An 18,308-nucleotide genomic window follows, 5' to 3' on the forward strand; every position below is an offset into this window, starting at 1 on the left:
AAAATGGTTGTTAATGTTTATGAACAATTGTCAAACAATCTGTCAGAAGCTGAATTTGTGAGTATCGCTCTCGATGAGTCTACTGACCTTGTCGGTAAAGCACAACTCTGTGTTTATGCACGTTTTATCACTACGAATTGTTGTTTATTTGAAGAACTGCTTGGAATTGAACCACTGGAAACAACTACAACTGGACAAGACATTTATGACAAATTGTTCAAAATATTAAAAAATAGGAAAGTGCTTCTTCAAAAAATATCTTCAGTTGTCACAGATAGCGCTCCTGCTATGATTGAAAGAATTCGAGGAGTTTGTTGTTCGAGGAGGTTGTTACTTTGCTGAGAAATAGTGGTGAGTTTCCTAACAAATTTATGTCATATCACTGTGTGATACACCAGGAAGCACTGTGTGCTGAAGTTGCGTATCATATACGTTCCAATGCACTCAAACGGCGTTATTTCGTGCGCTAATGGAACAAAATGAAGATGAACATGGTGATCTTCTTCTTCATTCAGAGGTATATAGACAAAAAATAAATAATTTACCATTACAATCAAAAATAAATGTTTGTCTATTTTTTTGCAGGTTAGGTGGCTATCAAGAGGAAATATTCTTAACAGATTTTGGGAGTGTACTGCAGTTCATGGTAACTCAAAAATTTTCATTCATTACAATGTCTATTGAAGAGTTTATGTGTAAACTGGCTTTCTTTTGCGACATCACAGCACAATTCAATGTTCTGAATAAGAGATTACAAGGCCGTCGTGTGCTGGTTTGTAATTTGATCAACCACACCACTGTGATGAAGACAAAACTTAATTTGTACAAAACTCAATTTGCATCTGGTAGTTGTACTCATTTTCCTACTTTAAATGAATGTCAACCATCAAGGGAAATGTTATCGTCATTTTCATTAATAGTGACTGCTCTGTATGATCAATTTGAAAACAGATTTAATGAATTTGAAGACTTAAAAAAGCATATGGTTTTTTTGTGTTATCCATTTGACTTTGATATGAATGATATTAGTATTCTAAAGGACTTTGAAGAAGCTGATATTTTAAAAGCAGAGGATGAACTAATTAACTTTCAATGTGACGACGAGTTGAGAAGAAAGGCACCAAAAAAAGATGAAGATGGCACTTTTGGTGGAAATTTAATTATTTTCTGGCATGTTGTCATGAAGGAACGTTTTCCAGTTCTTAAAAAACATGCAAATAGACTTATCTGTATGTATGGCACTAGTTACCGATGCGAACAAACATTCTCAGCCATGAAAATAATAAAAAATGTTTACAGAACAAGACTGACTGACACTCATTTGAATGACCTTGTGCTAGCTGCAACAACAAAATACTCACCAAATTTTTAATTGTGTTTTATGTGTTTTTTTTCTTAAGTATGTATTTTGTATTGATACAATTATTAGTTCTATAATCTAATTCTATACTATATTCTGTTATATAGGTAATATAACCTATTTTATATATAATTTATTTATTGCTGTGGGCCGCAACTAAAATAAGAATTTTGCAAGTGGGCCCCTTCGGAAATATGGTGCTGACCACTGCCATAGTACTTTAGTTTATCTAATAGGATGCAATGGTCAATTGTGTCAAAAGCTTTTGATAAGTCAATAAATACTCCAAGAGAAAATTTGTTTTGTTTAAACCCATCAGTTATTTGATTTACTAATTCAATGGTTACATGCTCTGTTGAGAGGTTTTTTGAAATCCAAACTGGTTTGGGTAAAATAATTTGTTTTTAGTGAAGTAATTATAGATTCTATTATAAATTACACCTTCAAAAAGTTTTGAAAATACAGAAAGTATTGATATAGGTCTATAATTGGTTATGTCTGAATGTTCATTGCATTTAAAAATAGGAATTACTTTTGCTAATTTAAGTACATCAGGGAAAACCCCCGATGTTATTTAGAACTTAACTTACGTATATGGATCAGAGGTCTGCTTAGACTGATTTTATTGAAGATAACTAAATCGCTAGTTATTTCATCAAACCCTGGTGCTTTCTTTTTTAAAAGAGGAAAATGCTTCGAATTCTTTATAGTTGAATTCATTATCATACGTGATAGCGTTGCGGGTTTTAGGTAGTTTTTAAATGAATCAGATGTTGAACTTATTTTATTTTGCGAGATTAGGACCAATATTTATAAAATATTTGTTAAATTTTTCCGAGATTTGTTTTTTACCGAATATGTAAGTGTTGTTAATATTAATTCTTTTTGGTAAAGACGTTGAATTTATTTTTTTTCCTTCCCATTATCTCATAAATGATGGACCACGTTTTCTTATTATCGGATTGCATTTAATGATTTGATTACTGCAGTATTTATTTTTAGTCTTTTTGATAAGATTTTGGTAAAAATATTTATAATTTTTTGATTTATCTCTTTTCAGTGTTTTTTTCTTTTTTTTAATTTATGATAGAGTTTTTGCTTCTTTTTTGAGCATTTTATCAGTGATTTATCCATCCGCGGATTGGCAGCTGGTTTTGTCTTAATTTGTATGTTTTCTTGAGGACAGGTTTTATTAAAGCAATCAAGGAATATATCTAAAAAAATTATTAAAAGCTTCGTTAGCGTCATGACATCTATATACGTTGGACCACGTTTCTTGTTTTAGTCTAATTGATAATTCATTAGTATTACTTGTTTTAAGATTGCGTTATTTCAAATTTATAACTTTTGGTTCACAATCAGACATGGCTTTTAAATTTCTTACTTTTATAAATATCGGAAAGTGAATGCTTAAATCAGTCATAAATATCCCGGTTTCAAATTCAATTTCCAGGTAATTATTAATTATAATATTGTCTATTGCCGTTGCCGAGTTTTTCAACACTCGCGTTGGCTTATTAATTGCTGACAAGACAGTAAATTTAAGAATAAAAGTTTGAAATGATTTGATTTTACCACTTGGTGGACGATAAACGCATCCAATTAAAATATTTCGAAATTTTTTATTTATAATTTCAATGAAAAGGCTTTCATAATTATCGTTTGAGAAGAATAGTATGTTTATTACTTTAAAATCATGAATTTTTGAGACTTAATGCCGTAACCCTCCACCTTTTTTTCCGCTTCCTCTTGTTTGACTAATAACTTTATAAGATGGCAAATTAAAAGTAGAATTTAATTCAAGAGAATTTTCAAAATCATGCCAAGTCTCTGAAAGAGCTATGACGTCGAGCGTGTAATTTATAATATTTAAAAACTCTTTAAGTTTAATTCGAGGGGTACTAAAGTAAGTATTACTTCGTGTATTGAGCGTTTTCTTATTAACGAATATAATGTCACTTGGTGAGCTTTCGTTAGAATCATTTTTAATTTTGAACATTTCTATAGCTAAACATTGCAAATTTTTTTTGTACTAAGACAGAGTTATCCTTATCTAAAAGCTTTTTGAATGTCGATTCTTCATTACCGATGGCGCGACATAAATATAAATTTTTTTGTGTAGTTTATTTCGCCGAGAATGTTTACATTGTATATATTTATATATAAATAAACTTAATGGCTGGAGCAAGAAGTAAGCACGTTTTGCCTCACCGCCGAACCCCATATAAAAAAATTCTGCTTAACCGTAACATACAAATATATATAACAATATATATTAGAAACAAAACAGAAATAACTTAAGATAATAAAAAAACTCAAAATAACAAATAATTAAGAAGTATTAAAATGCTTACATTTGCTAAAATGTTTAAGAAATGTAATATAAAGAAAAACTCTTGAATAAAAAAAATTATAATATAATAAAATTTTACAATTAACATAATCCCAAGATGAGTTTTTAACATCATCACTTGAAATTTATTGATATGAATAAATCTGTTTTTATTTGATTGAGCTTATTTGATTGAGAAGAACAAAAAGTGACAAAAAGAACAAAGTTGTTATTTGAAAACTTTGTTTAATACTTATAATATACTTTATCAGTATAAGTTTGAAAGATTTTCAGGAACAATACCTTTTCAAAAACTTGGTGTAAATTAAATTTACACACATTTAAAGCACCGAGCGCATATAAAAGTGGTTTGCAAGGATTCTATAGATGAATTTCAAAGTGACGTAGCGCGTTTACATTTTTTCGGACGCGAAGGACACTGGCAGGATAGAAAGAAAACACGCAAGAGAAAATGTGGAGTGAATCTGAATACTTTTCAACGTTAGAAGAAAAGAATAAAGATGCATATAAAAAAAAATTAACTTTGTCAAGTGGAATGTTACTTCCCGACCCTTAGGTACTTGTAAATTGGAAGAATGACGTTTCAATGATGCCCGACATTACATGGGGTGACATGTACAATTATCTTATTAACTCGCCAAGTAACTTTACACACGATTCAATGAAAGCCTATAAATCATTGGAATCGTACAACTTTTACATTTGTGGGCATGTTCAGGATGTATACTATAATTTAATTGAAGAAAAGAATCAATTTTGTTTCATTAAATCTGAGGTATCGTTGCATATTACAAAGTCTACAGTGAAACTGACAAAAAAAAAAATGTTTGAAAAGTTAAAACCATAAAATTCATTTTGAGTGAAATGTAATATGATTTATCTTTTTTTTATTTAATCGACGTTTAATTTGTCTTAGGTGCTTCCAAGTCAAAGACAAGGAAAGAAGCAGAAATGTTACGATGTGTGGGTAGCAATAAATAAAGTTAATGGCTGGATTTTAACAGCAAATTGCAAATGCATGGCAGGGTGAGCGCATTAGTTAAATAATTTAATTCTAATTTTTCTCAAAACAAGTGTTTTAAGAAGTTGAATCGATCATATATTTTTTTAAATTATAGATTGGGCTCTGTGTGTAGTCACATCGGTGCTTTGTTATTTAAGCTTGTTGCATGTGCACAGCTTGGTATAAATAAAATATCTTGCACAAGCAAATTGTGCAGTTGGAAAAAATCGCGTAAATCAGCAACGCCAGCTACACTTAAAAAAATCAATTTTTCCCGACCAAAGAAGCATGAAACTCTTCCAAATATTAGTGACAATGAAAACTCACAGGATGAAAGACCTTATAGCTTTAAGGATCCTATACCAACTTCAGATAGTAAAAAAAAAAAGTTGTTAGAACTCAAAAAATTGTATAAGAATGCTGCTATTCTTCAGTCTGTAGACATTAAAAATGAAAGCAAAGAACATTGTAGTGATACAGATACTGCAGAAGAGGATGACAGTTACAATGAATATAATTTGCCGGAACCACTTACTTCACTATATTTGCCTGCAGCAATTAATTTTGAATATTCCACCTTAACAAAATATTGCGCAGAATCATACGAAGAGTACAAAATCACTCAGAGTTTTAACATGAACAGCAATTTACTTCAAGTTACAAAGATTCAAAGCGCTAGCAGAATCTGGAAGTTGCACAGGGCAGGTAGAATAACCGCATCGTTATCGAAAATTGCTTATAACATAAACGTTGATAAATACCCAAAGTCGTTTATAAACACAGTGATGCAATACAGTACAGAAATCATTACAAAACCTACGAGTTATGGTAAAAAAATGGAGACTAAAGCCATAAATTCTTACAAGCAACTAGTCGCGAAAACGCATACAAATATAGTTGTTACAGAAACTGGATTGCATGTTCTTCACAAAAATCCATGCCTTGGTGCTTCACCTGATAGTATGGTGTGTTGTGATTGTCATGGTTCAGGGGTAGTGGAAATTAAGTGCCCATATAAATATAGAAAAGAGTTAGAAAATTGGAAAACTGATACGGATTTTCCTGTAAATTTTGACAATATTACTTTCAAGTGCAGCAAGAAATGTATGTTACTAATACTACATACTGCCATTTTTACATTTGGACCGAAGGTAAAAATGAAAACGATACAATGTTAATTAATGTTCCAATTGATAAGGTTTTTTGTGAAAAACTGGAAACAAAGTTGACAACAATATTTTTTAAATTCTTACTACCTGAAATAGTGTCTAGAAAAAATGATCCAAATAACCTTTTGACCGATCAAACATACTGCATTTGCAAACGCCCAATTTTTACCCCAATGATTGGATGCGATGGAAAAAACTGCAAAATAGGATGGTTTCATTACAGTTGTATTGAAATAAAAAATGCCCCTAAAGGTAAATGGTTCTGCAAGGAATGCATACAAATAAACTGAAGGATATATTATATTTATAAAATTTTTTTAAGAAAAAAAGGTTTTTCACTCCTATGAGCTTGGAGTAACAACACTACTGTTAATATTTACTAATGATGTTATCATTACCATTACATTGTCAAGTAAATCAACTTGAGTTATTGGGATAATGCTCTGAATAATTCGAAATTTTCTTAACCGTCCAATTACCCTTTCAACATAAATTCTTACATGTGCAATTTGACGTGATTCATCGACTTCAGCAGAAGACATTTGCTTTTTTCCTTTGGTGAATTTTAGTAATTTTAAAATCCCTCCCTGTGTAGCAAATTCTTCAACAAGGGTAAATCCTCTATCAGCAAGTACACAATCCCCATGGGTTATTTTTTCTAAAAATCCGGATTTAATTGTAATTTCTTTATCTGACACTCTGCCACCCCATCCAGGTGATAAAAAACTTACAGCACCTGAGGGAGTTATACCAATGAGATATTTAATAGTGCTGTTGTTTTTATAATTTGACCAAGTTTGGGCTCGAGCATGAAGACTAAAAGGTCTTTCAATAAATATTTCCATACAATCAATTACTGCAACGCAATTATAAAACTTTTTGCGAAAACTTGTTGGCAAATATCTTCTCAAAACATGCTTTTCTGGCCAAACAATTAAAAACTTTACATTTTCAGCAATAATTGGAAGATAAGTTCTATATATTCTAGTAACTGTTGACTCAGAAAACCCAAATCTAAAGCTCAAGTCTTTATTTAAAAATCCAAGTTTGATTTTCATTAATATTAACAATAAATGGTCTTCCATTGGTATATTTATCATTGGTTTTACAAAATCATTAAATAATGATAAATACCACAAAAATAAATTTGCATTTGGCAAACCAGTATAAAAAGATAAAAGTGAATTATCATCTTTTAGTTTTTCAAATGAAATATACTGAGAAACATATGTTATGGCTTTGTTTAAGGTAATCTTTAATTCAACATTGTTTTTACTCAAAGTTTTGACTTTGGAATGTAGCTCAGCAACAAAATTAACATCATCAGTCTGAGATTCTAAAAAAATAAACATGTAACCACTTATTTTATCAAAGAACGCAAGTAACTTCTTAAAATTAAATTACAACTTATTTACCTTGATTTAATTTGAAAGGGTCAACAGATGTCACTGCATCCATGTTAACTGGCATCTGTTCATTTTCAGCTCTTGTTTGAGATAAATTATCTTCAGTATTTTTTTTTTGTTCTTTTACAGCTTCTTTCAAATCTTTCAATACTTTGATGTTTTTTTGAAAAAGATTGCTGTCTGTATAAAAAAACAGATGGAACATAATCAGGAAAATTAGGATTGTACGATTTTTTTCCTAAATAGAGAAAATAAAAATGCAAACTTCTTTTGTTTTATCAAAATAAAAGAAGTTATGTTAAATTAAATACAAACATTGTTTGAAACAAAGATAATAATAACATTATAAAAACTTCTAGTTATCAAAAAAATTAATTAATTACCTGAAATAAAATGTTTACTACATAATCTTGCGTTGTCAATCATACTTGTTGACCAGTTTTCACGTTTTAAAGCTTGCAACCACAAAACTCTTCTGTTATTTGATTCTTCTGTATTTCCAAAAGGAATTCGGTAAAAACTCAAGCTTTTATCGCCTTTTATCCTTTTATTCATACACCCTACAGCACAACAACTGTCAGGCATTATATTTTAGGAGTTTTTAAAAAACTTTAATCTTATTAAGTTACAATGCAGATTATTTACATAAATATTTGTTCAATAAACGTTCACTGTTTGCAAATCGGTTTTTGAATTCCTGCCACCTAGTGCGCATGCGACGGAAATGTAAACATTGAAATTCATCTATAGGTTCCAAACACTATTCTGCATGCCTGATTTTGTTTGCTGTAAATTTCTTTAGTTTTGTATGGCTAGTACTAGCCCTCACAGTATAAAAGTAAGACAAATAACTGTAAAGGGATGTTAGGTTTATAAAAAGTCTAGCCTTAAATATTATTGCGATATTTTTTAAGAGTGGTGTTTCAATGCTATTTATATGTGAATAACACTGTAAATTTTTATCCAGTTTTACTCCTAAAAAATTTACGCTTGTTTCCATTTTAATATAAGTATTATTAATTATAAGATTTCGTAATTTAAGAGAAATTTTATCTGATTTACTTACTTTATGGAAAAGTAAAGTGGAAATAAGGAATAACCCATTAAAAATTTAATAAAGCTAAACTTTGGTACAGAGATCCAAAATCATGTCAAGAATTACCAAAGAGCCCCGTAATTTGGGTCACGGGAAACAAATATGGGCATAAAACAGGGCACATAGGTAAAAAATTAATTTTATCAAAAATAACTCTTAATATATTATCGGAAAGATCAATGAATTCTCAATAGCAATTATTTAAACAACATGCTTAAAAAATTAACTTCTTTCGAATTATCTTGGGAAAACGTTTTTACTTTTTTATTGTGAAGTCTCACGATTCGATAAAATTTGATTGCATCGCAATGAAGTATTTTTAGTGTTTAAAGAAAAGTAATTTTTAAAAAGTTACATTTTTAATATCGTAAAGTTAAATATTGCTGAAATTGTTTGTGTACTGTTATTTTTATCAACAATTTTTGTTGAAATATACTTTAAGAATGGAGAATGTATTTATGGAGTTACGCATTGGTAACTGTGCGGCAAGGGGCTCACAGCTTTAGTGAAAATAATTAAAGATAAAGAATTAATTGATTTGCAAAGGTAAATATGTACTTACATGTATTTTAAACAAATATTTAGTAACTTGTTACATTACATTTAAATACTATTAACTTTTATTTATTATAATAATTTTTTTTAAAAGCTGCTGTTATAATAGCATTTTTAACAACAAATGAAACCACATCGTATTTACAATTTTATATATATATGATGGTAATATAAACTCTCTCTATATATGATGATACATATATGATAGTAGTATATTATCGTAATAAATAAATGCGGTAATAAAATTTATTTAACTAATAAATTAATAATTTGAAAACCAAAAGCAAAATGAGTTTTTGGAACTTGTTATTTTAAATAAGTTTTTTCCAGATACCTCAAGGCACTTTTGAGTAAAAAAACGCATCGGAAATGTATTAGTTCATCATAATTGTAGAAGAAAATTTGTTGACTCCAGGCAAAGCTATATATCTATCCCACCTAAATGGTTACGATCAAATGATGCAGGTTTCAATTGACTCGATGTATACAAAAACGTTCTAAGTCATAAAAACTATTTTTTCGGGGAAAGAGAAAAAACTTATTAAACCCAAAATTATTACTTTAATAAATTCAAAAAAAATTCTGGGTGCTTTTTGACATCTTTAAATATTAGATTTGTTAAAATATATATCAAAATTTGTGATATATATATGTGTTATACATAGTTAAAGTTGTCTGACTTAGAACCTTTTTGTTTACATTTGTTAAGGATAATAACAAAAAGCTTGTCTATTATATATTTATTCATTTTTTGTACAAAAAACTATTAAAAATCAAAGTTCAAACTATTACACATGTTAAATCACACAATGTATAAAAGGACCGATTACAAAGCCTTTGTCAGACACCTCACTGGACATCGTGTTCCTCTTCCCCGCCATTCGTCTCGTCGGTTGTTGGCCAGCTCATGAGTTCATCATAAAAACCATTGAACTCATCCGGAACATATTGCATTAGCTTCCTAGTATCCTGCAGTTTCACTCTTTTTATTGAAACATTACCTAATGGGTAGCACACATTTTGCGGAAACTCGACGATGCAATCAACGACTTGAGACATCTTGTAAGTTTGGACCATCAGCCCATCAATAAGTGGCCTACAGACAATTAAATGGAACGATATGGAACGTGTTGGATTAGTTTTGTCTAAGACGTTTTTATGAAAACATGTTGCATGGTATGGTATGATAGACCTAAACAAATTATTAAAAGGCTAATTGGGTATCAAAATTGCAATACAAATCTCACATGCAATCAGTTCCAACAGTAGTAGCAGGTACAGTTCTTCCTTTGTAGTCAATGTACTCTTTACCTTTCACTCTAGCTTCTTTACCAACATTCCTTTTCCACATAGACTCATTTTTAACCTTTCTTCCATTGCTAGTACTAGGTTCTTCCATTATAAGTCTTTTTCATTAAAACAACGAGATGAGTTGTAATAATTACAATTCATCACGCAATTTAATTATTAAATTGCGTGGGAGAAACCTCGTAGGGCGGATTTGACTGACGTAGTTTCCTTGTGGAAATATAAATATAGTCTAAACGGTTTTTTTATGAGCATATTTGAGGTGTTTTTTAAAGTATAATTTGAACGAGGAATTTTTGTCGAGGCACTATTTTTAATGAATAAAAAAGATCTGAAATCGAAACATTGTGTTCACTGCGAGAAAACTACATGAATAATAAAATAAGCCCAAATAACCTCAAACTCGTAACCAAAACAAAACAAAAATTGGATTAAAAACATCTGAAAGCTACCAGCAGAACACAGCTGGTTTTCTCAGTGCTGCCAACAAAAACCTTCTAAGTCATTGACCAAAAACCTTTTAGTTTACAGACAATATTTCAGCTCTCTATTGAACGTGTACGGAGAGGTCTGATTTAGAATGTTTTACTATACAATGGTGGAACTGTCTTCAAAGAACAAATTTTCATCAAAAAGTCAAATATTAAAAAAAATGACTTAGAACGTTTTTGTATACTTTAAAATGACTTAGAACGTTTTATGTATTCAATTGAAAATATAACTTTTTTTTATGTAACAAGAAAGCTGAAAAGAAATACTCTACTGTTTCTAAAGTCAGTAAATTACTGTTTCTAAAGTCAGTAAATTACTGTTTCTAAAGTCAGTAAATTACCGTTAAATATTTTGATAAGTTAGTTTGATAATTTAGTTATTTATTTATAATTTAGTTAGATATTTAGTTTGATAATTTAGTTACTTCTTATGTATCATTCCGTCGGAGACGGAATGATATATGGGGAGAAGAAATTTAAGGAAGATTTGAAGACTGCAACGATCTTGTAGCAGAAGAAGCATGTACCACATAACATGCATAACTGCTTTTAGGGTAAACGAATTAAGTAAAAAAAATGAGCTAGACCAACTGATAGATTGATGACTGAAATTTTGAACGAATATGTAAGTGACTGGAAGAAGAAGCCGATGGAAAACTTTATACATTAGCAGAAGTTCATCATAAAATGTCAGAGTTATGTGAGTGTAATCCCTGCTACACAATCACGTCTTTAAAAAACAATTAAAAGAATTGTTCAAGGAACATTTGTATTATGGAAAACCTCCCGGTAAATCAAACATTCCTTGCTTTAAAGATATGGCTTCATTTTTCTAAAATCATTCAATAACCCCATTGAGATTATTTCCACCGCAGCAAAGATTATAAAAAGCAATATAAGGGAATTATCTTACGAAAAAACGAGTACTCTTCACTAAATAAGTTAGAAAACGTGAGTATGGAAAAAAATGGGTGCCGGACAGCCTTCTTCTATTTTTAGGTCATATCACATCTTCAGATCTAAAAGTAGTCGAAATTGGGCATTGTATTGAACAAGCATCTAGACCAAGATCAATAATTGCTTCTATACCTTTTGGGATAGGAGTTGATACAGACAAGTCTTTAGCCTCAAAATGGTCATCTATCAAAATTTTGTATTTTATCAGACGAAGTATTGCTATTCAAGCAATCCGCAATGGAAATCAATAATGTTAATTCAGATAAATACTCTAATAAAATAGGTTTTAGACAAAATTTTGCCGATAATGATAATCATTATATAATAACTCTAAAACAGGAAAGGTACCTTTCACGGCATGGGATTTATTTCAATTTCACATTTATCTAAAGCATCTCTTTTACTAATTCTAAAAAAAGCGTCTAGAAAAACAAAAATGAGCATCAGATATCGCAAATCAAGTTGGTTTTAATATAAATCCTTTAAATAGATAGTTAATAATGGTTTGTTAAAGCTAAAGTTGAAACCTGTTTATAAGTTTATGGAAGTGTTAGTGCTTCCTAATGAACTGAATTACAATCTGTTATGATTAACTTCATGGTTTTTTAATTCTAAAAAAAATCCTTGCCCATATTGGTCCAGTTTCATTTAGCATGTGAATAGCTCCTCTAAAATATATGAAAAAGCAACAGTTACATTTCGGGAGGTGGAGTAAGCGCGAAATCCATAATTGTGAACTGAATAAGTCCGAAGCAGTTTCAAAAACTGGCACAAGTGCGAACTGGCATAAGTGCGCCGAATAAATTTGCTAACATTGGCATGAGTGCGAACTGACATAAGTGCGAACCAGTTACAAAAACTGACATTAGTTTTTGTAACTGATTCGCACTTATGTCAGTTCGCTAACTTACAAGAAGTACATACAAAGGTAATCTAGCGACATAAACATAAAAAAAAACATTGTTTCTCCATATTCACAAGAAGACTTTTTATCAAACACGCGCAATAAAAAAGCAATTGAGTGAAAAAGGTAACTTCAGATTATTGTGGAGTTGTGATTATTAGGCAAATTAAAGGTTGGTGAAAAATACAAATATTTAAAGAGTTGTATGGTGGAAGCAGCAATAAAACCTTAACAAAGCTTAGGTGTGTTTACTTTTATATTTACCCTAATTTATCATTATATTTATTAGGGACTCAATTAGAATTTTTAAAGTTGTGAGACTCTAATGAAATTGAGCTAACACTTATTTATCTTTCTATTTAACATAACATAAATTAAACATAAATGCTGAATACACTTTTATATGGATACACAAAATACCTCGATATGATATGTAATGGACTTTTAGTAATTTGTTTATATATAAGTGTGTTTATTTTTTTTCTCTTTTAATGTTTAAAAACTTTTTTTTTTAATTCAATTACAAAGTCTCTGCTTTGAATTTGATTTTTATTATTTGCATTTTTTTGCAATATTGTAAACAATACTTTTTTTGTGTGAGATATATTGGTTATTGAGTTTTCATTGCATTGATAAAAGTAATAACAACACTTTTGTTCTAAAAGTTTATATTTATAATATGAAATATTAATAATATTAGATTATTTTATGATATTATAGTTTAATACATTTTTTTTAGTAATATAATGTAAATGTTTTTAAGTTTTATTTAATTATTTTAACATTCCTTGTTTATTTATTTTATGTTTCAAAGGATAGTTTTAGCTTTTTCTTCAAAGCAATTTTGACATAAAATATGTATATATATATATATATATATATATATATATATATATATATATATATATATATATATATATATATATATATATGTATATATAAATATATATATATACATATATATATATACATATATATGTATATATATATATATATATATATACATATATAAATATATATATATATATATATATATATATATATGTATATATATACATATACATACATATATATATATATATATATATATATATATATATATATATATGCATATATACATATATATATATATATATATATATATATATATATATATATATATATATATATATATACATATATATATGTATATAACAACAATAATCTGATTAATCGTCTTGCTGTTTTAGATAAAGAAAATAAACCTAAAAGTAACTTGAAAAATTGGGCCTCAATTGTGAAGAGAGGATTAGTTCAAACCAGAGTTTCAAGGCATAATAGCAATTCTTATCTTTAATAAGGATATTGGGAAGTGAGAAAGTAATTTTAGGGTGGAATGCAAGAAGCGAACTTGAGTCAAGTTCGAATTGAACTTTACATTGTAACCAATAGCGGCAGAGTATTTTTTGAGGGGAAGATCCATACTCTGCCGCTATTGGTTACAATGTAAAGTTCAAGTCGAACTTGACTCAAGTTCCCTTCTTGCATTTCACCCTTATTGTCTTTGGAATGTCACAAAGGAGAAAGGAGATTGATACTAAAATCTATAAAGAATAAGACTTCAAATTGGTTAATGATTTATTTAGAAAAATAATCGTTAATAAAAATATAATCAAAAGAGTTTTTCATTTCAAACCCAGGAGTGATGCACTAAGCAGTCCTGTTTTAGTATAATTATATAAGTATATAAACCAACAAAACAAACCGAGTAGAAGTTTTGAAAGCTGAAATAAAGCTTAAGACATTGAATAATTTTCAAAAAGTATACATTAATCTGGATCAAACTGAGACCGAAAGGAAACAAAAGAAAAATCTAGTTTTCGACAAAAACAAATGCAACCGAAAACTTGCTATAGAAAGAACAATCAACAAGCCCTTTTCATATGGTATTTGAGGAATTAGAGTCTGCAAAATCTGCATCAAGTAAATTGACAAGAAAATATTATCATCTGTCTAGCTGATATACTAATGCAACTTGCCAAACAACAAGCTTGATGAATTATTATTTGATATTGATGTTAAACAACCACATATGTAATGATATGTGAAACATAGTGAAATGAATCATCAACAATAAATATTCCGAGTTGTTACTTTTCCAAAACAGACTAATTAATAGGGGACATAGAGTATGCATTTATAATTATGAAAGCATCAGGTCTTTTAATTTGACTAATACTTATTTACATAATGGCAATATTGAGTAAATATGGTGCTCGTTTTGTACAGTTTTAGAAATAATTTGTTGTGGATGTGGAAGGTAGTGAGGGAAGTAACAAGAAAATTGTAGATTCAATCAATTACTCCCCAAGTTGTTAAAAAATATCAATATTCAGGTTTACATATATGTGGTGAAAAAAAAGGAGAAAAACTGCGTTAGTTTATTATTTAAAAAAATATGACTAAAGTTATTCTTTAGCCATATTTTTTTTTATATTTGATGAACTTGATAATAATTATTATTCATTTTATAAAAATATAGGGTTGATAATTTTGGTAAATTAATGCACACATATCAAAATCTTTTTGATGCAGTGTGTATTGTATTTTACTAGTGATGAAATAAGAATTGCTCTAATTTATTTAATAAAATGTGTAAAAGGAACGTTTTCCTCTCATCTTAAAAAGATCAATCTATCTTTATTTAAAAAAACATATAAAATTGTTCTGATTTGAATCGTTGTTGCACTTAAGCAGGGTCATCAACAAAAAAGCAAAAAACGGCGTACGTCATATTTATCCTAGAAAAAATGATACAAAATATGATCAATTCACAGAGCTGACATCTATAAAATACTCCCGTTCGCACACTAAACAATAAATACTTTACTTTTATTACTTACAGGATATATATTCTGAGTCAGAAAAAGTTGTATAATAAAATCATAAATAAGCTCAAAGAAAACGTGTTGTTAACCCATTCTTGGCGTAAGTTTTTCGTGAATTTTTTGGTTTGACTATGCCATAGTTTCTGAAATGGTAAGAATGTATACTTCGGTTTTATGTGTCTATGTTCTTAAAAAAATATTGCTTTTAATCTAAAGAACTTTGACTAAATATTCAAAAACGCAAGTCGTTTAGTCTCATAAAATGTTAGCTGCATAAAAATTCAAGGTTAGCATCTTTTTTACTACTAAAATATTCGAATCAATTCCTTTTTATACAAAGAAATTACTGTTTACATATATGAAACGCAAGATCAATCAAACTACCTAAAAAATTTTGCATTCGAACCGTGACTGTTTCGAATTTCGAAATAATATTCCAAAATATGGTTCTCGTTTTTATTCTAAACAAACAAAATTTAATGGCTCATGGATTAAAAGTTTCTGTATAAAATAAACAAAAGTTTCCTTTAAGTAAGTTTAGTTTTAAAAGTAACTTTGCATTCATTTTTTATTTACTATAACTTATTCATTTGAATTTTGAGTTTATTGGGCTGTTGTTATTTATATTTTTAATGACGTATTTTTGCTTTTATTTCGGAAAAAAAATTGCGATAACAACATTAACTGAGTAGAGTAGACTAAATTTTTTATGACCAGGTTTTTTCAACTAAACAGTTTCTTTTAGGTGTGAGAACATAGTAATTTCATCTTATTTTTAACTGAATGCATTATGTCAAATTTAAACGATAACAAAGAAAACTTGTTGTCGTTTCACTTGCGCCATTTTTCCAAGAAAAATAAACCACTAAGTCCTTTTGTTTCTAAACTTCGTTTTCTTCTAAACAACCCAAAGTATCGACACGCTATACATTGGTCTGAAGATGGTTGCTATATTGTTGTCACTGATATTGAGTCTTTTAGGCAAAGTATTCTTGAAAACGAAGAAGAAATGTTCAAAACCAATAACTTTACATCGTTTGTTAGGCAACTGAATTTGTATGGTTTTCGTAAAATACCAAGTAATGGAAAATGTGACCCAATGAAGAATATGAAGTTTGAACATCTTTATTTTCGAAGGGAGCAACCTGACTTAATGCATCTTGTACATCGGACATGTTTACCATCAAGACGACGTTCTGATATTGGAATAACATTAAAAAACACTCAAGCGTGCCACGAAACTCTTTCTAAAAAAAGCATTGAGTCAGCAGTAAAATCAAATCATTTTTTAAACCAACAAGCTCCTTTTTATACATCTTATTACAACAACGAACATGAAATTAAAGATATATTTTTTGAGACACCGATTAAAAATATTTTGTTAGAAGAAAATTGCAAAAAAAAAAAAGAGTTCAATTATACAAAAACTTTAAACGATAGCTTTACAGTTAAACCTACAAGCGTATTTCATAAGGTATACAAGGAGCACGACTATGCCATTTCTGGTAGCTCTTCTGATGTGTCTAATCAGGATTTAACTAGCGCTGATATTATTGTTGACGAAAAATTAACATATGCCTTTCTTAATCGCAACTTTAATGAAGAAAAAGAGGTTGTCCAGTCTCTACTGAGTTTAAAATACTCTCGATCTATTTCTTCTAAAACAAAATGGGATGCTTTAAGTACACTAGCTGATGTTTCTTTGAAACTACCGCATAACGAGACATCAATCGCTGATGAATTACCCTATTTTAAAAATCAGGAAATTAAGTATAGTTAGGCTGGGGTTAAGAAATTTAAATGAGAACTTGGTTGAATTACAAGCTGTTGTACTTTTAGTTGTAGTATTTAATGTTTTTATCAATTTTGTTGCAATCTTATTAAAATTTTATTACACTATTGTTGCAAACTTTTACAATATATAATTTTTTTTTCGTTATGAAAATAATCTAATTTTTTAAACCTGTATACATTTGTACATAATAACAACTATAATATTGATATGTACATAATAATTTATATAATTAAGTTGTAGTAATTTATTATTTATAAAAAAAATTTAATGTTTAAAAAACTTTCTTATTTCTACGTTGTACCTTCGATTGCCCATAATATTGATTGGTTGATCAACCATAATATAGATTGATCATTCATAATATTGATGGGTTGATCAACCATAATATTGATGGGTTGATCAACCATAATATTGATTGGTTGATCAACCATAATATTGATTGGTTGATCAACCATAATATTGATTGGTTGATCAACCATAATATTGATTGGTTGATCAACCATAATACAGTCTCAAGTAATTTATTGTGAAAACAATAAGTGTCATTCGAACTAATATTACATGAAAATACTTTACAACTGCTAACTAAATTTTAGTAAATAGTTTTAAAGCTGTAAAAAAAATTATATTTTTCTTGCTGAAAAATAAAATTAGTATCACCTCTCCAAGACTCTAAAAAAACAACTTCAAGGAGACTAAACTTTTTTTTTTCTTTCTATAAATTTTATTTATAACTCTTTTTCTTTCAGCCCTAAACTTAGAAACACGGATCTTGTTAAACATAGCCTTGCGCGGTATATTTAGAAGCGTAGTGTGTATATGAACCATGAACCTTTAGATTCTGAGCAGAGATTTAGTATCACTAGTCTAGTAGACTAACATTAGAACAAATATAATAGAAGTTTTTTATTGGTGTCAACCGTAAATATTGACAAAAAATGTTTCTTATTAAATAAGCGTTTTCAAAAGTTGATTTAAAAATGAAAAATTTATATGTTGGTTTATTTTGAACTTTTTTGATAATTATTAAATTTTATATCTAAA

The 18,308-nt window shown here is 28.8% G+C and overlaps 3 protein-coding genes and 1 long non-coding RNA gene across 4 annotated transcripts; 2 read left to right on the top strand and 2 right to left on the bottom strand.

The window, feature by feature from the left end:
* The first annotated feature begins 4,280 nt into the window (after positions 1 to 4,280).
* Positions 4,281 to 4,957, top strand: LOC136084291 (uncharacterized). Its single transcript, XR_010640455.1, has 3 exons — positions 4,281 to 4,488; positions 4,630 to 4,739; positions 4,832 to 4,957. It is a non-coding gene; the product is annotated as an uncharacterized LOC136084291 (long non-coding RNA).
* A 1,269-nt stretch (positions 4,958 to 6,226) lies between these two features.
* Positions 6,227 to 6,985, bottom strand: LOC136083249 (uncharacterized). The gene has a single exon (XM_065802650.1). The coding sequence runs from the start codon at positions 6,983 to 6,985 to the stop codon at positions 6,227 to 6,229; it is 759 nt and encodes a 252-aa protein (XP_065658722.1).
* A 407-nt stretch (positions 6,986 to 7,392) lies between these two features.
* On the bottom strand, positions 7,393 to 7,876 carry LOC136083250 (peroxynitrite isomerase THAP4-like). Its single transcript, XM_065802651.1, has 2 exons — positions 7,675 to 7,876; positions 7,393 to 7,529 (listed from the first exon to the last, which is right to left on the bottom strand). Exons 1-2 carry the CDS (start codon positions 7,874 to 7,876, stop codon positions 7,393 to 7,395), a joined length of 339 nt encoding a protein of 112 aa, XP_065658723.1.
* A 7,971-nt stretch (positions 7,877 to 15,847) lies between these two features.
* Positions 15,848 to 17,486, top strand: LOC100206582 (heat shock factor protein 2). The gene is made up of 2 exons (XM_065803414.1): positions 15,848 to 16,000; positions 16,215 to 17,486. The coding sequence occupies exon 2, from the start codon at positions 16,260 to 16,262 to the stop codon at positions 17,247 to 17,249; it is 990 nt and encodes a 329-aa protein (XP_065659486.1). The 5' UTR covers positions 15,848 to 16,000; positions 16,215 to 16,259; the 3' UTR covers positions 17,250 to 17,486.
* The last annotated feature ends 822 nt before the right edge of the window (positions 17,487 to 18,308 follow it).

Source organism: Hydra vulgaris, chromosome 08, assembly GCF_038396675.1.
Source record: "Hydra vulgaris chromosome 08, alternate assembly HydraT2T_AEP".
In the NCBI taxonomy this organism is placed as follows: Eukaryota; Metazoa; Cnidaria; class Hydrozoa; order Anthoathecata; family Hydridae; genus Hydra; species Hydra vulgaris.